This window comes from Melospiza georgiana, chromosome 3, assembly GCF_028018845.1.
Source record: "Melospiza georgiana isolate bMelGeo1 chromosome 3, bMelGeo1.pri, whole genome shotgun sequence".
Taxonomy (NCBI): domain Eukaryota; kingdom Metazoa; phylum Chordata; class Aves; order Passeriformes; family Passerellidae; genus Melospiza; species Melospiza georgiana.
Window position 1 is genome coordinate 46,005,740 of NC_080432.1, and position 23,571 is coordinate 46,029,310.

General features: G+C 39.9%; 1 protein-coding gene across 1 annotated transcript in view; it reads left to right on the forward strand.

Annotated features, from left to right (window-relative positions):
* Positions 1–1,819: 1,819 nt before the first annotated feature.
* The window catches only part of KIF26B (kinesin family member 26B), a 253,565-nt gene continuing 231,813 nt past the window's right edge, over positions 1,820–23,571 (forward strand). The window contains exon 1 of the mRNA XM_058019915.1: positions 1,820–1,888. Coding sequence (XP_057875898.1) covers positions 1,820–1,888 — 69 coding nt within the window. The remainder of the gene's footprint in view (positions 1,889–23,571) is intronic.

Genomic DNA, 23,571 nt, shown 5'->3' on the forward strand with positions numbered 1-23,571 from the left:
CCTTGGTGCTTCCCTTTCTCATTGTCCCTTGAAGGATCCATTCAGGCATTTTGTTACAGCACCCAAAACATAGAGTTGCTAATTGGCTTGCAGCTCTGTCCCTTCTTTACATACTGCTGTTTCTCTTCCTGTAACCAGGAAACATACTGTATACCTCTTCCCTTTTAAAAACTTCTATGCTTTTTTAACCTCTCTACCCCATTTTCTGTTCCCTTTTGATAATTTTATTTTCCCTAACTAATGGCTCACCTGGACAGGATTGCTGCTGGCTCTGTGATTATAGCAATTAACTCTAACCCTAAGGAAATGGCTTGCTGTGTTGCCTGGCAGCCAGGGTCTGCAGGAGCTGGTAAAAAAGAACAGATCACACTTCACTTTACTTTCATTTTAATCTCATTATTGATTTTTCAAGGAAAGCAGCTTACTGTGAAGTATCTTGTCTGTTTTCAGGTTGGCTAAGTTACTCCAAAATCTCTTGACTTGACTAGTTTTTCAGAGTTGCTGTGAATTTCTTACAACTTATAGCAAACCAGGGTGGGTTGATTGTTCTGTGAACAGGGCTACTTAACAGTGCTAAAGGAATTGAGAACTACTGTGGGCAGTACTGTCATAACAGTATTTTCTTCTGCATGTTAGACTTGCTTCTGCAGTGGTGTTTGGCAGAGCCTTAGTGTTGGCCTTCACTTGGTGGTATAGAGTAATGAAAATCCAGTTTTAAGTGAAGTTAGGGCCTTGGGAATACAGTGTTGTCTTTAGCAAGCTTGCTCACACATGAGTAACTAACACCAGATGTGTAAGCAAGGGCTTTGAATGTTGGAATTGAGCAGTGTGTGTGTAGGTATCTGAAAGCAGGCCTCACTCTGTGCACCAGGTGCTATCAAAGAGCACCTCTCAACTAACATCAGAGGCAATAATGTGAACAAGCTGTCTGAACTGGGGTGGCATGGCACAATTAAATCTTTGTAGGGCTAACCTCAGCCTGCTGAATTGGCTGCATGAGAGGTAGATCTGCCTACAAACAAACGCAGGGCTAATAAACCCACAACTTGTTTTTGTACCTCCACAGCCCCTATAATCATTCTTTTGCCCAGATGGAAAATTCAAACCAAGCTCACAGTTACTTAGTCCAGCCTCCACTTCAAAGCAGGGTGGACTTCCATGTTAATTCAACTTGTTCTGGGGCTCATGCAGTGAAATTATGAACATCTACAAGGCCAGATATTGTACAGCCTCTTGCACCCCTGATGCCCTTGCTTTTGCAATCCTGTGCACATGTGCACATTCTTGCCCTGTCTCATGCCAGCATTTACTTTTCTCATCCCTTGGTGACCTTTTTAAGGAGCTAACATGGCAAAATTAAATGCTTCCCTAAACTCATGGTACTGGCAAAAAGGGAGCTGAATGTATTGAATATTGCTTAATAAATCAGACCTTGTTTCACTTACAATCTCTTTGAGTCTGGAGGTATTTGTGTTTTTTAGAGCCAAATTTACACCCAGCTTACTGATCAAGACATGAACTGCCCATCTTATATCACTATGCATAAGCACTATGATTCTATTTAGAGCCACTGGCAAGCAATTTTTTTTTCCTTTTCCCCCACTGTATATGAGTGCACAATGAAAAAAATGCTTGTGTAACTAGAGGGGAAAACCTCAGCCTTTTCACAAACTGCAGTCTTAATTATTACACTTCTGTTAGCATTCCTCGTGGTATTTTCTTGGGTTACTATTTTTTTTTAAGGTGATAGAAAGACAATCAATTTAAATGACAATGCCTACCCTCAGAATTGGTGTGAAGGCAGTGAATTTGTACGGCAATGCAAGTAGATGGACAAGTGCAGTATGGACAGCAGCAGTTTAAATGTAGTGTTTCGTGCTCTACTGATGTATGGTTGTGGGTGACCATTTGCAGTGACAAACGGTGGATTATCTATCATCTAATCAAAGAAAGGCTAAAAGAAGGAAAAAGGTGCTTGAAATCCATAAATGGGTCTTACAGACACATCTGAGCTCCCTCTGCACTGGCTGAAAAGTTGGAGTTTAACCCTGCTGAGACCAAGGTGTTTGTGCTGGGCTGTACTGGTGTCCTTACCAGGCAGTCCAACACAGCAAGCTTCTTTCCTGCAGCTGTACAACATGCACATCTGCATGTTGTACATGTCTTTACCCTGATCTGCTTTTCCTGTGGCTAAACAGCCTCTGCCTGCCTTTGGGAGGGAGTGTGACAGCAGGTGCATGGGGCTTGTCCAGGTTCTCTGTTTCTGGTCAGCCCAGGCAGTGAGACATTTAGCTCCTCTAGAGCATGTCCCTATGCTGTTCAGGGCTTCAAGCCTGTGCTGTTGATTGTCTTTCTCATAATTCAGCTGTGGTGGGAAAAAGAACTAAGTGCAAGTCTCTTGGCTGTCACTACCAGTCATACTTTGGGGTTTAGTACAATACAAAGGTGCTTTTCCCCGTTAGAGGTATTTAATCAAGTTGGAGGAATCCTAGGAATAGAGTAAACATTGATTGAATTCCTTTGCACTTCCCTTTTGTTAGCATTTCTGTCCTACACACCCAGTAACTGTCTCAGCTTCCTGTCTTTTAAATTTTTTTTTTTTTCAAATTAGAGCTATTTTTAAAACTTACAAAAAGACCCAAAGTTTCTTGGAATAACTCTCCTGGTAAAAATAAAACCATACCTCTGATTGTCAAATTTTAAAGAGATAATTGGACTAACCTGGCTGCCAGACACTGAGCAAGTATCCTTTTAACTTCAAATGATTCTGAACTTGGTCTACCCTGATCTATTTCAAGGCACAAATACCAAAGCTCACTTACTGCAATTGTCTCTTGGGCCAAAAGAGTAACTAGGGAGTGGCAAGGTAGAAATGAGCCCTGACAGTGGCTTTCCCTCTCTGAGTGGGTATTGGTTCTCCCACCACTGCAGAAACACACATGTGAAGGAATATGGATGCTAGGTACCCACTTTTTACCCGGGCAAATCCTCTAGAGGCTGGTTGCCTGCATTTGCTGCCCAAATTGACTGGTGGTGTGTTGTGATTCCACAAGTGGCTAATGTCTTGCACTGAGACCTGGCAAGCATGGAGAAAGAAATGGCCAGAGAAGAAGGAGAAAAATCCACCCCACGTTTTAATTCATTGCTGTCAGTTTCTAATGTCTTTTGAGCTGCTTCCTTGTAGCAATGGAAATCATATTTAATAGGAACCTTTCCATGTTCAGACAGTTTAATTATTCAAAATGTATTAAGACTTTTAAAATATCAGGACAACTTCTAGTAATAAATACATTAGTTCAGTTTTCAAAGTGCACCCAGATAATTCACAAGTATTAATGAATTATCTTGCAGGCTTTTGTCTGCCCTGGGGGATACATGACTAGAGATCAAAGGCATGGAGGAGTGAAATGACTTGCCACAGTCACAGAGAGTGTGATAGTGTGATTCCCAGGACCTGTGTTTTAATGGCAAAAAGCAATGTGTCACAGTGAATAGTTCCTAAACTTCTGCATGGAAGATGAAAATCTTTTTACAGTAGCATAGAAAAAAATCTGATGGCCTTGAACAAACTATGTTACCTACAAGTTATTTTTGCCTTTGTTTGCCCTGACTCCTTTGTGACTACTAAGAATGTAAATTCTCATTGGGAAAAACCTCACTTGTACAGTGCATGGCATGAGGGATCTTCATGCTTTTTAGTTATTGCTTTTAGCTGTTGCCTCTAAATGCTACCAGAATGTGAAACATAAAATAAATGTAGAAAGATATTTTGTGTAATGTTATTTCAAGTTTTACTTTTCTTAATGTATTTTTTGCATTGCTGTTTAGCACTGTGGGTGTCTATAGTGCTTTAGACTGCCATAAAGCCTTATATTCTACATACTTGCACAGAATATTACTTTCTCTGGTCTAGTTGCTGCTGTTATAAAAAGTAAATGCTCAAACAGTGCTCTATTTCACCCTCTCTCACTTACCCACCTCTTATTCTGAATTATGAAAGAGCCAGGTAGATGTGAATTAGCTACTCTTGCTCTGTGGTGCGGGGTTTTGTGTTTTTTGTTTTTGTTTTTTTTTGTTTTGTTTTGATACACTGCATATAAATGTGCTGACAAATTTAAATTACCTCAACAGTAATTTACTGTTGGACCAGGATCCACTCTACTCTAGTGTATCCTGTAAAGAAAGAAGAACGTGTTAATGTCACAAACACTTCCTCTCTTTAAGGGCTCTGTAGTTTTAAGCAGCGTGGTTGCCTGTGTAATGCTTGCTGACACTCACAATTTTGTCTTCTAATTGTAGCAGGGGAAAATACAACCCCTGTCAGAGTCAGTGGTGGGTCAGCAGAGAACAAAGGCAGCAATCAATCCATGGCCTAATTAAAGGCAATGGTGCCAGGAAATTATAGGGAATTCAACATCCTGACACTCAAACATCCCTAATTGGACTGGTGTTCTTTATAAACTGCCCTGTGCCCCGCTCCATATTGCCCCAGCTATGATATCTCACTCTGTGCTGTTTTGCTTTGCTCTGGAGTTCAAGGCAGAGCTGGATAGAGGATTGATTAGCAGCGATTGCTGTCAGTTTATGCTCTTTCACTTCACTCTTTTTGGTGAAGGTTCAGTTTCTGAGTGATGGTTGTAAGCCAGTCAACATCCTACCATAGTTGTTAAGCTCACAAAAAGGGATGAGGTAGCTCAGAGAGGAATATTACAAGACTGCTGCTGTTCTCAGGCTCTTTAAATGAGAGGGCTAATAGGGGAAATTGTACTTTTGGATGTAGGAGGTGACTTTGGTTCATTAATGATTTCATTTGAAGTGTTGTAGTTTCTACTTGATGAGATTAAAGTCCCTCTCAAGAACTTGAGACCAGAAGAGCAGTTCAAATGGCCAATATTTGTGACCAAGGAACAAAATTGCTTTCTGCATCCATCTATGCATTTCATACATCTGATGAAGTGCAGCAGTTGCTGCAGGAATCTGAGGAAAAATCTTACAAAGCCTTTATGAGTTTTCCATACATGTAAAGCCAATAGATACATGTTGACATGAGTTGTGCAGTACGTTCTAGTTAAGTAATTTTAAACTAAAGTTAAAAAGCAGATGCTCCTGCAGAGCATCTTACATGCAGAAAAGAAATCCCAATGGAATCTTCAGTAGCTTTGCAGAGAAATATGTTTTGAGCACCAGACTAATTGTACTTCTGCAGAAATTTCTTCTCCAACACTTGTCTATTGGACTCTTCTGTACAACAGTGAGAAATAGTTAATTCTTTCCTTCACCTTGAGAAAAACTTGCTTGGGAATGTAGTGGAATTTAAGTCTGGAAAAAATAATCAAGATCTAGTGCTTTTTTCTGGTCATGAAGATCTACAGCTGGGACAGGGAGAAGATTGTGGGTGGTAAATTACAGCATGTCAGGGTTGCTATACAGTTGATAGTACTATGCTATATAGTTGATTTAATTCTGAATTTTTGCAGTTCTATCACTCCTGCACATCCCTCCTCAGCTGTATAATAATATGTCTTAGTACAAGATGGTCAACAGTAATTCCATAAACTTCAGTGGAATGTTGCACGTATAACATTGTTGTGATACAATTATTGAGAGATACCTTTGCCTGCATTAAGGTGCAAACAAGACCAAATGTTGAAGCCAATAGTAAAGATTTTATTTAACAGTGAATGTGGGGTAGAGAGAAACAAATATGGGGTGGGTGGGGAGAGGGAGAGGTGTCAATCAAGTGGAAGATGGTCGGCACCTGAGGATCCAGTGGCATCCTGTTGCTTCTCTTTCATCCTAGACCTCTTGGTGGTGGAGAGCCTGAGGTTGTGCAAAGTTTTTTGCTATTAATACATTTTAACAGAGGAATTTAATGCTCATTGGCTACACAGTTCTGTAATGCTAACTGGTCCACATGTTCAGCTTTTCTCTTCTTTTGGGTTGCTGGGTTTCTAGGGTCAGTGGGAGTGAGTTGATGGTTGTGATCTCCCCCTGACAGAATTACATTTTACGCAGTCAGAGCTGATTCAGCACAGTTGCTGAGTTGGCTTTCCTTGTGGCCCATAAATTCTGCATTTTTTCTGTCCATTATCAGTCATACATTCTTCTCCCCCAGCTTTGTTAGCCTCCCCTTAGGTCTGAGATAACACCTAGACAATAGTACTACCTTTAATCCCAAGTTCCTGCTGTGGGGCCTTATCTTACAGTCCAAGTTCCCTTCTGTGCTTATCTCATGGCAAAGTCCTTCTGTGGCCTTAACAGTGTTTGAGATGGGCAGCTGCACTCTCTGGGTCCCCATCCTCATGCCAGCATATTTCTGAAGGGCTGGGCTGCAGGTTAGGCTGTGGCACTGCTGTGCCCCTGGCAGGGCTGAGCCAGGAGCCTTCCCCTGGGCCAGCTGCCCGTCAGTCAGTGGAACATGTGCTTGTTCAGATTGCTCAGGAATGTGAATGCTGTGTTGGTTCCCTGGGATGGTTCCCTAGAAATGAAATGATTTGCGATATTTTTGTTTTCAGAGAAATTGCAGGAATTATAACCACATGTGTCTAGCTGCTCATTGAGCTACTTAAGTGAGCTAGCCCTGTAACTCTTATTTCCTGAGTGTTTTTTATCTGGGAGTTGGATGCCACTGGGTAAGAGATATTCTTCATTGTGAAGTGGAAAGACCATTATAAAACAGTGTTTAAAATACAGATAAATGCAAGCTACACTATTTGTGTTAGTAGTGTGGGTTTTTTTCACTCCAGGGCTCTGTAAAATTTCAGGAAAAATTTAACTTTATACATAGATGAAATAGATCTGAGGTAACTAGATAGTCTGTGGACACAAAAGAGGCCAGTCTCAGGTTTTTTTCCCCATGTCCACAGTAACTGACTGCAGAATAAAGTCTTCAGATGAAAAGGCATTGAAGGAAGCACTGAGTAACTTTTTTTCCTGTTTTCTGGTGAAAACTGGTGCTGATGACACTTCTAAACACCTTTAAATTATTCAAGTCTAAAAGCAACAAAGCAGTTTTTTTCTATACCAACAAATTTGAGTGGAGTTGTTTTCTAGGACCTAATCACAATAATGAAAGTTGATCCAAGTTTGAACTTCAAACCATTTGAAGAATAACTAATAAACATAACTAATGAGTGGGCTCTGTGTGTGTGTATTAGAAACAGAGTTTCTTTGTATGCTACTTAAAAAACTTGGAAATGTCTCAGCTGCCTGTTATAGGAGGTGTGGAAAACTCTCCACAGACTTGCCTGTCTCCTAAGCAGCCCAGCCTCCTGCAAATTATACACCTTGCAGGGAAGCGTTATTAATTCCAGTGGAATGGCCTGTGGCACTGAGCAAACCTGTTTATAATCCTTCAGCACTCTGATATTGCCTATACTGCTAACAGGAAGGATCCAGAGGCATGTAGAGGGCGAGAAATGGATCCACATTTCAGTGTGAGTAGTACTTTGAAAAAAGAATAGCAACTGTTCCTTGTTAAATATCTGCAGTTTAACTCTGTCTAGTGGAAGAGGAGTTTTATAATTTTTTGAAAATTAAAAAAAATAAACCCAAAAACTAATAATATATCTTCCCAACCAGCCAGTTGCCAAAGATGGGGGCAATTTTTTTTTAATCTACATGGTTTTCTGATAAACTAAGTCCTTCAGATCCATGAACCTCCTCTCAAAAAAAAAACAAAAAAAAAACAAAAAAAAGAACACCCAACAACAACAAAAAAACAACACCAAAAACAAACAAACAAACAAAAAAACCCACAAAAAACCCCCAAATTTAATGTGGGGAGGGAAGCCAAGATCAAACCATAATGAAATCATAATGTTGTATCCCAAGCTGTCAAAGGCTGGTATGTCATTATTTATCTTCTTAGGCTGATGAGTTTATTACTGTTTTTGTGTGCTGTAACAGATTGCCATGTACTGGGACCTAATAGATGCATATTATATATGTGTGTATCTATATTTTGTGTATTATGTATACATATAGCATATATATGTTATTTAGCAGCAGATCTAGCTGAGTAGCAAGTTTCTTTGAGCAGAAGGACCTGCTAAATTCTGAGCTCTTTCTAGTTGGCAGGTCAATAACACAGCTCTGCTTCTATCTGGCAAGATAAGTTTTCCCCAGCCTCATTCTGTTTTCCTTCTGTGCAGTGTGTAGGAGATGGGTTTGAATCACGAGACTGGCTGATGTATTGTATAGAATGTACCCCAAGATACAAACCTGTGTAAATTCTCCTAAACTTGGTGCAGAGTTGTGGTGGAGTAAAACAGGATGAGCAGGTTTTTGGGTAGACTTCAGAGGATTTGTCAACCTCAAATGGAGAATTTCCTCTAGCTTTTGAGCTGATAGAGTACTTTAGTTGCAACTGAGTTTTTTTGGTGCAGTAGTTCGAAGGCATCCAGATGACAGCTAGTCCTTGTTATTACTTGTAATCTTTATATGTTAATTAAGTCAGAAAGCCTTCTGATGAAGTGATGATTTTTCATCATCAATCTGCATATGAGTCACTGCACAATATTTGTTTGATACCTGCTATTGTTTTATGGCATTAGCAAGATTAATTCTTTCAAAGAGTCCCGCTGCTTTCTGCTGTTGCCAAGTCACCAGTTGCAGTTCAAATTGCACTTTGACTGTTCATATGAAAGTTGGGGTTGTAACTGAGTCTTCTGAGGGCTGGTGGCTGTTTACCCCCATTTTAGCCCTGAGTGGAAGTGGGCAAATGAGAAATTTTCAGTGGCAGAGTGTGTCAAGTATGGACCAAGGACTTTTCATGACAGTGCTTGACCTTGTGCCAGATGTACATGTTGGAATGATATTCAGACAGGGTTATTAACTTATGCCTACCTTCTTCTGAAATATTCTTTTTGAATTGGCATCACTGACAAAATTGGTATGTTCTTTCTCATGTGTATTCAGATTTCCACTGCCTGCCTCCTAACCTGTAGACATCCCTGAGCTTTTAACAACTCATCTGATTACAACGATGCTTTTCCTTTCAGTTGTTTTTGCCATTAAAAATCAGTATTTGCTGACACCTACACAACATTTAAAGCTGAAATTCATTGGTGTGAGCCATGAACACTTGATGTCTGTCAGATGCAGCAGGGCATTAATTACAGGAAAATGACAGACTCCTTAACAATGTTGTTGTATTTTGAAGGGTGAACTTAATGTTATCTAGTGTCTTACATGAGATTGTCCTGTTCATAATAGGGCAGGTTAGGGGAAGAAAAAATACAGCTCATTGAAATTGCTTATGAAAGTTTGTACACAGTGTCATGTTCTTGCTTGCTTCATTAGTATTGGTTGAGTTCTCTCCTGCTCTTTTTTACCTTTTCATGCCTCTTGGGCAGACTTCATCATGTTGGCTGTTGTATTTCATTATTTGCATCTTATGCTGAACTCTATCTGTGGGAAACAGAGTCCTGTAATGGTGTGCACTATGTACACAAAAGAAAGGACTGCTCCCTGCTCTGTGATGATAGCAGAGACACTTTAAACTAAGCAGACTGTCTGAGGGAGTTGCTCTGAGTATGTGTTCTCTTGCTTGTGACATGGGAGGGCTGTTTAATGATGTTACACTACCAATTATTCACCCAGGCAGTTTTGTCTTCTGAAAGATTTCTAACACTTCTAAATGCTGTGTAGCCCAGAAGAGGGGCTGCCAAGCTTAGAATTCAATGTCTCTGTATGTTTCCAGAGTGTGCAGGAAAACCTGTAGAAGATTTTAGGACTGAGGCAATGGGATGGAAATGAGTTTCACAGAATTCCCATGGAACTTTCTACAAATTCCAATGCCTGAGTTCCATTGCAAGTACCACAAGTAAAGAACCTATTCTAGAAGAGCCACAGGAAACTTAAGCTGGTGTAAGTTTTCAACAGAAATCTTCAGGTGAAAGTTGTAAAATTTTAATGTGTTGTGGTTAAACCGTATTATCACTCTCACTTATCACCACAATTGTAATAGCATAAATGGATTTGATGATTAAGTTAACATGAATGTTTTGACATGGTAATAAAAAATTAATTCAAAGCTGTAAACTGTAAATACAGCTGCTTCTTCTGTTTTTATTGTAGAAGCAAATGAGGGATAAAATGTTGTTATATGCATAAAAACTTCCCCAGGTCTCTGAACTTTCAATGAGTAAAGCATTGGACAGAAAGTAGAGATGTTTGAAGAAACATTTTCTTCTTTTTCTTTTCCTCCAGGCAGCAGTTTTCATGACTATAGGGAAGTTTTACCCTGCAAGGGTTATTTAACACCTGGATCATTATACCACTCTAACTTCTAGGATGTTTCTACCCAAAGGCAAGAGGAGGTAACTTTGGTAAATGGCATATAATTCTAGGTCTTGCATCTTTCACCCTACCCTGTGCTTAGTGCTTTCTTCTGTAGACACAGGTGGAGACAAGCTGTTGACTGAGAAATAAAACATCATGAAATGCTCTTACAGGTTATTACCTTGCTTTCAGATTAGCTAAAACTGTCAAAACAATCAAACTCTTCTGCTTGTGTGGTGACGGCCCATTTCTGGGGATCGTTTTTCATGGTCATTGTGTGTGGCTATAGCTCTGATCCTGCAAACAATTGAACTGGCAGGGTAATTCTGTGCCAGTGTGTCCGTGAAGGTTGGTAATGGGTTCCTGGGTGTAGGTAAGGATTCTTTTGCTGTCAGTGCAAGTGCCAACCTGGCCTGCTGGCAAGCACTTCTACCTGGCCTTCTTCCTTCCTTGCTGTGGTGCCTGAACGTGCACAGTCAGCATGGTGTGCTTCTCTTGTAGCATTGCACAGTTTTTGCCAGTTTTGCTGGCTGTGGGCTAGCTCTAACGTGTGGGTTTTCCAATAAGCACCAGGAGGCTGATCTGTGTTCAGGTATGTGTGTCAGCTTGGTGCCCTGTGTTCAGGGGCAGCACAGTGCCCTGGCATCTGTGTCATTGTTATGTCAGGAAGGAGCGTGGTGTATGTTACTCCTGTGATGCCAATGCACAAGCCCCCTCTCCTCCTTCTCACTTTGTGTGAACCAGAGCAGGGCACTTCAGCTAATTCTGTAGTCTGTGGCCATAGGAGCATGACTCTCTTCAGTCTTTTAAAATTCTTGGTAGGATGGCTGCGTGAGGAAATCCTTGATTTGTGAATAAGAACACTTTGTTGAGACTTGGGCACAGTTTGGTCCTTAATTCTCTGTGGTCACTTGGGCTAGAGCAAAATGAGTGTAAAAGGGTGGAAATGATTATTCTATATTTTGTTTGACACAGCCTAATCCTAGTGAAAATGTGATGTGCAAGGCAGCAGGGAGCACAAGGTGCTCTCAACTTGAGTAGATTGTCACCAGTGGTGTCATGTGATCACATCAGATTTTAATATTCAGATTTTCTGTTGTTTTCTTTCAAATGTCGTAAAATTGAGTCTTGTTCTTATGGTAGGTTTGTTTTTTTTTCTTTTCACCCCCTGAAGTCAGTGCTGAGCTGACCTTAACACCTAGTCTACTGCTCAAGTAGTGTGGAGAAATTCTGAATTCAGAGTAAGTTCTGTTTGGTTGAGGATATCAGCATTTAGTCCAGTGGCTATGGGTACAAAAGAAATACTTTGGCGAGGTCATGTGAGCTGGGGATGAGTTGCCTTTGCTTTTTTAAAGGTTATTTCACGTGCAATGCTTCATCTGTGTGTAAAACAGCATTAAGTGCTTTACTGCTGTTATGGTGTGAGCAGTAATAGAAGGGAATTACAGGAAGGGGTAAAAGGGAGTGTTTTGACTTGACTTGCTGTGAATCCCTAATCAGGTGTTGAGTGAGTGACTAAATATTAACACCTTTCAGGACACTGAGCACTTCTAAATTCTGCCTTAAATTCCTGTAGGGGTACTTGGCATGGAGAAGGCAGAAGCAATTTGTTATCAGGGTAGGCACGCATTTGAAAAGGGTTTGTTGATTGGAGAGGCAGTGCCTAATCAGGTGCAATGATGAGCTAAATTTCTAGTTCAAATGCAGCTGTATGTGGGTAAAACTGAACAAATGGTGTTTTCTGGATTTCAAATTGCAGGTGTAGCCCGCTTTCAATTTTCCCTTACCAGTAGAACTGCTACCCAGCAAGCCCCTCACTGGTGGGCTGATCCTAGCTGGAAGCCCCTCAGGAGGATGGTGATGAGAATTGAAGGGCAAAAGCAAGGAGGAAATGCTTGGGGGATGAGATAATGACAGTTTAAAAAGGAAAAAAAAATTAGATAAAGGATCTCCCCTCACTTCCACACTGAAAAGCAAGCCATACAAAATGTTGTAGTGGGTTCTTTTTGGGTAATGTTTTATATTCGAGGGTTCTTGTGGGAACAGACTGCAGATGCATGATTTATACAGAAAGTAAAGGTGGAAAGTGTATTGCCCATCACTTTATCTCCCCTTTAAATACTACGTTATGACTTAACCTTTTCTTTTTCCTTATTTTAAGTCTTGTAATTCAAGCAGCTCCCATCACGTTTCTAACCCTGCTGTTGGATGGCAACTGAAGAAATAGGTACAGCCAGGTATCTTCATCTGTCTATCTACTCAGGTAGCACAACTTGTGGAAAAAATAAGGCATGTGGACCTTATATTTCTGAACCTCTATATTTGGTGGCAGAATTTTATTTTTATAGCCAAAACAATGTGAACAAGCAGAAGTAAAGGAACAAGGCCAAAGTCCACACTAAGTTAGATTAGTTATCTGAAGGTGCTGAAAGCTTCTGTTTTGGATGAAGTTCTAGATCCACTCTCACTTTAGTCCTGACTTTGAAAAAATCTGAATAACAAAATTATAATTTCCATTCTTCCTCATGACAGAGCTAGCTGCAATTACACAGAAAATACTGAGAGTGCCTGTGGGCTTTCTCAGCATGCAAAATAATCCTGAACTGTGGCCTGCCTTTAAAAACATCAAATGCTATTACTGGAGAGCCTGTATTCTTCAGAATGAGCAAGAGGGCGTAGGAAAGGAAGAAAAGGGTCAAATTGCCTACGGCAAGTCGTGTGCTTTAAGTACTGATGGACTGGCAGGTTGTCAAAACACAGACGGATGTGTCTGTAATGTATGAACAACACGACATCAGAATGAATGAGTGGTGCTCTGCTTTCCAGCCTCCTTCCACCCCTGTCGAGTCATTAGCTGCATTGCATAATTTGTGTGTGTGAAACATTTTATAAAGTCACTGTGGTGCTTGTCAAGGTACCTGTCATTATCCCCCATGCAAGGCAGTTATTCTGTCTGCTCCTACTTTGGTGTGTCCCTCTTCCCTAGGGAGGTATAGCATGGCTGACTTGGATTTCAGTGCCTAAAGCTGTCCAAAATTGCCCCTTCTGAAAGGCATTGATTGACTTTTGGTGGGAGTATTTTTTTGTTAAATTTTTTTTATCTTCAACTTTTCTCAGTTCTCTTATAAAAGTGCTGTATACTTTTGCTTAAAAACATGTATATTTTATGCTTTTGGTAGTCTGAAGAAACCCTGTTGAATGTGTTGGGCTCTTAAAAAGTACTTTAATTCATAAAAACAAATTTTCATCACTGTTAAAATTTATAAGACCAGATTTTTATCTCAGAAAATTAGCAAGGAGGAAGTGGAAGAAGACTCCCTACATTCTTTTATGCATCAAGTTGTATCTGTGAGGAGGGAATGGGTGGCAAAAGCTGGGAAGTTTCACTGCTGATGAAAGCAGGAAATTCACACAGGAGGTGAATTTTCTGGTAATGTTTGCTGAGTGTTCTAGGACCTTGCTTACAGTTGTATTGTAAAGAATAAAAGATACAGCGAGACACGCAGACACAGAAATTGTAGGCAAATTTGGCTCCCAAATACATATCCCCCAAACTTTTCAGGCTTAGTTACCTCCATCTTTCCACTCTGGCAAGTTGCAGGTAGCCTACAGATGTCACAGGGACTTGAGAATAGCTCCTGTCAGTGATGTGGGCAAGCCCCTCTGTGTCCCATGTGTATGCAGGTGATGGTGAAGTAGCCAGCTGCTCTGATTTGGGTTTATGCTTATTTCTATTGTTGTTTCTATTTTTGCCTAAGTGGGCATAAGTCACTGCAAAAAAAAAAAAAAAAGGACTGGAATTCTGCTCCAACTGAGGAGATTGTGACATTGCAGTGTATTAAAATCAGAATTAACTGGGCTGTCACTAACTTTGTGCCTCTGATGTGTGCCAGTAACAGACAAGGACGAGGTAGGATGTGAAGGTGTGTGTAAGGTCAAGGGGAAGGATAAGCTGTGGGAATCTTCAGGGAGGATGAAGGGACTGGTGGAATTATGATGCGGGTGTCCTGGAAGCTTGAAGCATAGAAGTAGGATGTGTGGGAGAGACACTGGGTATGGATGTGGGGTATGGGGACAGGAAGAGGGGACATCCAGATGCTGTAGGGTGTTTTCAGCTACAGGTTCTGTGTTGGCCTCTGCCCAGACTGCTGTCCCCCAGACTGGGCTCTGGCTCTGTTTCCTGCAGGTAAAAGCAGACAAGCACAGCTTGTGGCATGGCCTCCGTGGTAATCAAGGAAATGGTAATTGTCTCTTGGGTGAGTAGCTGGGCAAGGCTGCAGGAGAGCTGTTTGTTGCTTATGTCCCTCCAAAAATGCCAGTACAGGGATGGAGTGGGGTGGGACTGCTTGTGCTGCTGCAGAACCAGTGTCTCACTTGTCTTCTGCAGAGCAGGTTCTTGAGGTAATTCACAAATGTGTGACATGGTTAATATTATAAATAACATCAGAAGATTAATCTTGAGAGTGAAAATTCAGCTACAAAAAACATCTCAATTCAAAACAAGGCCTGAAAGATGCGTGTCTAGAGCAACTAGAATTAGTTTAGGGAAGTGACCCATTGCTGTTTGAAAATGCTGTTCTTGGTCTCTTAAGGACATTTATTGGTCTTCACTAGCACACACCCTTCTCTGAAGTAGTATTTTCTTTTTCGAGTGTGTGACACTTCTGTGTTGGTGTGGTAGAGCTCCAGATCTCCCCTGCAGACAGAATGGTTTTCTTGGCAATCTGCAGTGCAATTATACGTTGAAGCGTGCAGTGAGAGACTACTTTTGGCCAGTGATAAAATTACAATGATTGCACATAATTGCCGAAAACAATTTTGAATTTTATTAATGAGATACTGCAAACAACATCTTGTAGCCTATTGTCTCAGTTAACAGCCAATTCGTAAGAGTTAAGTGTTGTGTAATTTACATTTATTTCCCCTATTTGTATTGCAATGACACTTGCTGTCCATAATTACCCATCCTCCAGATACAAGTTGTTGCTTTTCAGTTGCTGTTTCCCTAAAAAAAAGTGGAAATAAACACACAATTTAGAGTTGTATTGATTAGTCTCATCCAGGGTATAAGTAGGGTTTTTATTATGCATCTGTTTCTCTACATTTTGGGAAGGCTAGCTGCAGGCACCAAGAATAATTCTAATAAAAATTAAAATGCTAAGGCTGGTCACAGGGAAGGGGTTTATTTACCCGGCAAGTGGGAAGTTGTAGGAATCTTTCTGGTCCAGATTCAGCAAAGATTTTCATCTGTAACTTTCTATATCCTGCTTTCATTAGGACTATATAAAGAAAAATGAATAATGAATGTGCAGTAAAAAAAAGGAGGAAACAAAGCTTAGCAGAAAGAAATTCAAAATTGTCATGTCAATTTATGGTGTGGTTTGGCTCTGCTCCTGGGAGGAACAAGCAAGTAGGAGTGACAGGTACAATGAGCAAAGTCAAGGGCATGTAAATTCCACCCATCTGGTGAGAAATAAAATATATCCTTGTGTCTCCTGCATATAATGAACAACTTCTCCCCAGACTTTGATGTTACTGTTTACTTTCAGGGTCAGGTGATTCTTCACATGTCCTGATTTTGGGTAGTAGGGCTCATCTGCACTCCCCCCCCTCTTTCTTCCCTTCTCTCTTCCTTGCAGTGAAGTTATGCATGTACTGTCTTTGGTGAGCTTGGTCCAAATTACTATGAGAGTTCCTCACAGGTACTGAAATCAGCTCACCTGAGTCAATTCCTACCAGCTGGCTCTGTTCTGGGAAGGAAATGGGATCTGAGGTTTCTTGAGGTCCCTTTCAGTCTGAGGGATGCTGTGATTCTGTTCTGTGATTAATGCAGGCTTTACCCCCATGTTCCAGCCATGCTGACTCCAATCTGAGGAACAGGAATTACTGTGCTAGGTTATATGAAATGCTTATCTTCTTTTGTAGCATTCCTTTAGCAAGTTTGTTTTAGGTTGAAGCTCTAGTAGTCATCTGGGATCAAAACATTAGGAAAAGCAGTTCTCCAACAGAGCAACAGAGGAGGCTTTTATGTGCATCATTTCTTCCCATAAGTATTTTCAAATATTATAGGTTTGAGAAAATTAAAGTCTACTGCAGGAAAATGAGTTGAAAATGAACAATTCAACTCTTTCTTGCTTTGTTCATCAACGCTCTGTGTTTTGGGATAGAGGAAATGCTGAGGTAAACATAGGGTTTGGGGCTGACTTTCTCCCCAGCTGTGACAGGTTTTATAGAAATGCTTGTGATTGAGTGATTCCTAGTTTGGGTTGGTCTCCCTTCCATCAGTTCTGCCATACCTGGGGAGGTATTACTGCCAGTTCCCTTCAGGTGGTGTTAAGTGTTGTAGAATGTTTGGTCCCACTGCAGGAGACAAAGAAGAGGTGTTTCAATTAAACAATTAGTTATTCTATTGTGAATTCTAATGCTAACAAATGCCTACCTAGGGCTAGTGGAACTCCATCCACAGACTTGATATTGCCCTCTATGGTGAAGGAGCATGCAGGAAACTTCTGACAAGGATCTATCTTGATGCCTGAGTCTTCTTCAGATTTTTGTCTCTTGGTAACTAAAATTGTGTATATTTGTACAAAACATACATGTCTAAATATTACCATAAGGAGTAGTATATGAAGTAATTCAACTCTTTGCTTAATCAAATAAATGATTATATTAAAAGATATTTTTTCAGAGGAAATGCTCTGAAATTCATCTTCTTTTTTCTCACTTCCTTCCATGATGCACAAATAGTCACTGTGCAGCTCTTGTGAACAGCACAGTCTAGTTGACAACTGAATTTCTTGCTTATTTGATGAATTACAGGAATGTTTCCACAGATGCTACCTGGTGCAATTAAGAAGGGAAGGTATACTTTTCTCCCCCCTTTCTTTGCACTCTTCATTTGCTGCTGCTAGCTTTGCCTTTGTGCTGACTTGCTCAGGAGGAGCAGAAATATGGGATTCAGAAATGCACTGCTCAGAGTAAATGTTCAGTGTAGTTGTTGCATCTCTGAAGCTGATGGTAGAAGATTGGTTGTAAATTTTTTTTTTGCTTGTGAATGTATGTGAATAAATTTGTTGATGATTTTCTCATTAGGGAGGTCTCCCAATGGTGAGTTTAACAGCTCTTGTCCCTTACCTTCTTCTTTAAACAGGATCTCAAGAGCAAATAGATCTTAAATGAGAAAAAATGTTGGTCTGAACTGGTAGAAAGAATGGAGTGAAGCACAAAAAGCTTGCAAGTCTGATTATATGGATTAGTTAATCAAACACTGAACTTACTCATTTAATCATGGTTTTCTTCATCTTTTTCAGGAGGCTGCAGTAACCATAAAAATGAAGGATTTCTTTCAACTTTGCAGGTAGCAACCCTGGAAATACTTCAGCTGGTTCAGTCAGTTCTGAAGAAACAATGGTATTAAAGAGACCTGTAATCAAACAGGCCTGTAAATAGTAATCACTGGGTAAGAAATTATGGTCTCTTTCAGACACAGGGAATATCTAATTAATCCCTGAAGCTGTGGGTGGGCTAGAACCTGCTGTGATGTCTGGAAAATGGCATATTAGGTGTACATGGGCAAGAGAGCAGGGGGATTAATCCTTTATTAAAAATAAAAGCAAACCCCATAAAATTCAGAAGACCCTCCCCCCCAACAAAATACAAACCATAGTATTTTCTTTTCTCCCCAAGTTCACTGTATTATTCATATTCAGTTTCCTTTTGCAGAGGTCTGTCTTGATCAGTTTTTGAGAAGAGAATGAGAGCCAGATGCTGACATTCAGAGGATGGAATATCTGTCCATCAAGCAAGCCGTGGATTGTTTTTATTTGTAGCCATTAAAGGCTATTCATAGTAAGGATGCAGTTGTTGTACATGCTCTTGTGCACAAGGCGCCTCTGTGCTGTGATGCACTCACCTTAGTGTGAAGTGGGTTGAAGCTTTTCAAATTAGTTTTGACTCCTAAACAGAGATGTGTCTACTTGCCTTAAATGCCCTACTCTCACCCCCCTCCCCTCTTCTCAATTTTTCCCCCCAAAAATTTTAATTCTGAGTATTCTCAGGAGGTCTGTGGGGCCAGAATGGCTTGTCACATAGAAGTTAACTGTTTTTACACATAACTGATGTGTAAAACATAAGTCTATATGTTATAGAAAAGTTAATTTTTCTGTTTCCAAGCATAACATTTAGTCATAGTGTGTAATGTCTTGCCAAACTTGAAAAGTATTTCACTATTAAAGGTAAGAACATCTTATTTGTAAGACAGTTTCATCTGTGCATGTGGTTGGATGTGGACACAAGATGAATTACAAACAAGGGAGAATTACGTTCCATTTGGGTAGTTGTGTACTGCTCATTCTGTGGTACATGGGTTACTTTTTTTGTGTCTCTGGGTAGCATTTAAATCGGTTCCTCAGGGCCTCAGATTTGTAAATTAAGCCAGTCTGTGATGGTATTAGTTTGTAGTGAAGTAGGAAGGTAAATAAGGACATTGGGACTCAGGGGAATAAATTCTCCTTAGTCTTTGTACTGTCTCACACATACACTTCTTACAAATAAGATTTTCTGCCAGATAATCCTGCTGTACAATTTTGTTTGGGGGAAAAATTGATGGCTTTTTTACTGGTATTAGTGTGCTGATTGTACAGCCTTTAACTGTTGAAATACTAAAAAATTAAAAGTTTAAAAAGTTTGGCACTGAGGAGGAGATAGAGCATCTGCAGGCCATGGATGACATACTAGATGTCTTATCACTCATCCTGCAACTCCCTCATTTCTTGGGACCAGCCTGTTTTTGGAATGGCACATATTGATGGGGCCTCTATCCTGGGCTGGTTTTTGTTTTCAAATGCTCTATCTGAACAATATACAGGAGTTAAATTTCCAAAAGCTTGTGTCACACTTTTTTACTATATAGTCAATGCTTTTTTCATTATTTCATAAACTGTTGAGGTTTTGTGTGTGGTTTTGCTCAGTCTGGAGGTTCTGTGAAGGCTCGGGGTTACTACCACGAGGTAATGTGTCCCTTTTCTAAAATCTTCAATCACAAGTCTTTCAAGAGTCTAAATCTGTAGAGTGGAGTTGATAGTAAATTCATTCTCCCTTTCCTTATTGAAGCAGTGCTAACTGTTTTTCTGATGAGGTTATATGCAGAGTACATTTTTCCTGCCTGTTCCTCTGATTTGCTGCCCCAAGGGAGTCATGGGACCTTGGAAAAGGGATTTGATTACATGAGTGGAGGAGAGCCTGACCTTCAGATGGTTCACCCTCCACAACTGAGGGTGGGGAGATAAGACTTTGAGCATATACTTGAGGGGAGAAAGATGTGCAGATCTTGCTTAGGGAGGCAAAACTCTTATGCTTAATTATGTTTTATCTGAAGGAAGCTTGATGGTTTTGTCCCTGCTGTTTGATTCAGGAGCAGTAACTGATGTGGAGGACAGAGTAATAGGAAAGAAATCCTCATAAAAGCTTTGTACAAGCTGACATTTCATTTTGGGATTTTTTTTCTGGCAGCAGCTGGCATGCTAGCTTGCCATCCTGAGCTGTGGGTGTTACAACAACCATCTTCTTTCCAAAACTCCTCCTTTTATTCTACCTCATCTCCTCTAGCCAGTGATGTGTTTTGTGAGGTACAGGGGTGTTCACATTTGCTAATGACTGAGAAGTGAGACATTTCTGGGGTGCTAGGTGTTATCTAGACATAGATGATGCTTGAAATGAAATTTTGGGATGTTAAATCCAAGTGGTCATTAATCTCTGGGCAGTAATCCTCTTTGCCTCAGGTCACTATTGCTCATGTGAAAATGAGCACATGAAACATGGTTTTGCAGTGTGCTTTAATGTGCCCTTCAGAGGTGTTTTGATGCCAATTTAAACCACATCATGACACTTAATATCTAGGTGTCTCTGGAGACTTGAAACCCTCATGGTTTCAAAAATATGATGGAACTATTTATGTCTGAGTACTTCTGTTCTGCCTCATAGCAGCTCTCTCTCAACATATGTTTGGGCCTAGGCTGTCAATCTAGTTGTCAATACAAGGATCAGCTATTATTAACTTTGTGAAACTATGTAGTCAAGCTTTTATAATAAACTGTGACTCAGAACTTAAATCAGGTTATTGTTGCTGTTGCCTGGCAGAATGATTTCCCAGCCTGAGCCTATCAAACATTGTGCTTCTCAGACAGCAGCTTGAAGAACAACATCAAAACAGCAGGATGAGAGTGATAGAAAGTGTTGGTCTCTTTCTTCTTGAAGTGCTGCAAGACTACTGCTCAAACACTTGTAACTCTTCTTGAATCCGAGGGCTTTCTTTTTCCATTTACTGGATCAATCACTTTTCGTTGGTGAAATAATGAAATGTCTTTATTTGGAAGCAGAGAAATGGTGTTGCATGTTAGCTGTGGCCTTTAAGGTGCTTGTACTTTTCCTGGACTGATAAGTTCCACTAAATCTGCAAGTGAGGACAGTCTTTCTTTCATGCTATCATGTAGTACTGGACTGTGAGGAAAACCTTATTGTGCCATGCTTCATGCTTTCCTAGCTTGATAATGAGTTACCAAGAACTATTGATCAAAAACATGTTGTTTTTTTTTTTTTTTTTCATCCAGCTGTGTACTTCTTTAGCTGTAATTTGATATAAACCATACTTCAGTAGTCCACAAATGAAATATGTGGTATAACTCAATTATATTCAGGCAGTTAAGTTGTACATCTAATCTTTTTCTGCCATAATTTAAGTCATGTATTGGTTTAACAAAACCTTTCTGTTGACTGTTGTTATTCCCTACATGCTTTGGAGTTAAGCTTTCTTTCACTTCAGCGTTGCTATGGGTATCAAAGCTATACTGACCATCCCTTTTAATCTCTCCCTTTCTACTGCTAGTAATTCAGTTTGTCCTTTTGGAACTCTATCTATGAAATGCTACAAGGATAGATTTAAAATAATTCCATGAATGTATGAATTCTTAAAAATGACTTTATTATTTCAGTATTTTTTACACCACGCCAGCCTAAATATATAGTCTGTACCTACTTAAATTAATTGCTCTTTTTTTCTTTTTTCCCCCCCTATCTTAAAATCCTAGTTCTTAATTCTTATTAAAAATAGTGCAAAGCTCAAGGTAAAGACAATTGTCCGAGCTGTGCCATCAGGTATTTCTTCACATTCTCTTTTGGTTACTAGAAGACTTTCCTACAGTAATGGATTTGTCTATTCTCTATCTTTCTACTTCTATTTATTAATCTAACTTCCTTATTGTAACTTTTTATTTCCCTTGGTAGTTGTGACTCATGCTGTGCCTGGGCCTTAGCCTTTCTGACTTTTGCATCTCTCCTGCTTGTATGTGTCTCTTTATATTCACTCCTAATAGTGTTTCTTTGTACCGCTCCTGTTTGACTTCTACAGTCCTGAAAGGGCTCTTGATGAAGCCTTACTGAGCTGCTGTTATATATCTTGACTTTCATCCCCAGAAGAACATTTTGCTGTTGGATCTTTTAATGCTATTCTCCTATAGAAAAGAGCAGCTTTTCATTTTTCCCTGAGTTACTTCCTATGGGATCACAAACTCGCTCACCACGTCCTCCCCTCCCCATTCACACTCATTGTTGCAGAATCACTTCAATCTAAAATGCCTTTTATGCTTAGTCTGGCAACTAGGGGCATTTGTTGCAAAGGGGGTTACAAATGTGATCACTAATTTTGATATAATTGACAAACTAGGGTGACTAGAGTCTGAAGGAAACTTGAGACCAGAAGGGTTTATGTTACTCAAAATCAGATTAAATATCTAGAAATAGAGAAACTCTCATGCATCAGGGACAAATGAACCCCTAAATGAATTGGTGTAGAAGAGATGGATGGACTATTACTGTGATCAGATACAGCTATTTCTGTGCTTGGCTGATAACCGGAGAGGTGGCAGATTGGTGTATAGTCTGTCAGAAAGAGGGAAGAAAATTTCGTCTTCCACTGTGTGTCAACATGTGTGTAATTTGGGGATAAGGATTAAATAATCATAATAAACATCAGTGTTACAACTGGCCTTGATAGGGAATTATGTATTTATGTGAGCTGTGTATGGGATCAGATTCAGTATCTCTGAGGCTGGTGTCCATGGAGAGGAATTTATTCAAGGTTTGGGGAATTATTTTAAATCTACTCTTGTAACATTTCATATTGCTTATAAATGTAATACATCCACAGCAAATACATGTGTGTGGGGACAGATAACTGAAGATGCAGTAATTTTCATTTTCCAGTTGTTCTACCTTTGCCAGCAGGATTGGCTTCATGCTTATTGTCCATTGTATGACACTGTAGGTACCTGTAGACACTTGAGTAGAGAGAAACTAAGATTACTCAGTTGTTCCCATGTCTGTGTTTGTTAACTGTATGGCAAATAGGGATGGAAGCTTCAGCCATAAGGTTGCTCTGAAGTTCATTATTTTATCAAACTTTCTAATGCCAAGAAAAAGCACCAACTGTCTTTCAGCTGCTTATTGGTTTGTGTTTCTGTGGTGATTTCTTTGTTTTTTCTTTTGACTGTTTAAATCATATTGCCAAATTGCCTTTTCTGTATGTGGGTTTTCTGTGACTTGGTATAAAGTACATCACAGACTTTGGAAACTAGGGAATCATGTTCCAGAGAACCATTGTTTGTTTATTTTGGGATTTCTGTTTGATTTCATTATCAAAGCAAAATGCTTTCTGTGTGCTAAGCATGTTGCTGTGGATGTGAAGGGTGCTATGTGTTTCAAGCATGATCTAGTGTGAAGCAGACAGACCACCCATTTTCAAAACGTTCCAGAGAACAAAAGATATTCATACTGACAGATCACATGTTCTGTCATTGTAACACCAAACTATTAAGTAAAACCGTCCCTCAAGGCAAAACATTTCATTTATTATGCTTTGAATGGGTGTCTTGTTTATTAAGATGTACTAAGTAGCTAAATCCAGATTGTACTGCAGGCAAGCAAAATTGATTTATCACGGCTCTTTGTTATTGGGCGCTTTATATTTAGTGTAATTGTATTTAGTTTTAGACTAAGGACAATATGTTGAAATATCAGTCCTGCTCCAGAATATGCAGTTTGTTGTTTTGAAACTTCCTCTCTCCAGAAGTTGTGGTGATGACTGACAGCGCATGCTTGCAGGAGTGAGCAAGATGCATGAGCAGCATGTGCACACTTGTCTTTACTGGAGCTCTTATATTGAGTAGGGAAAAAACTTGAGGTTCTTAGGCACTGGATCTTCTTTTGAGGAATGAAAATAGGTGTGGTCATGCT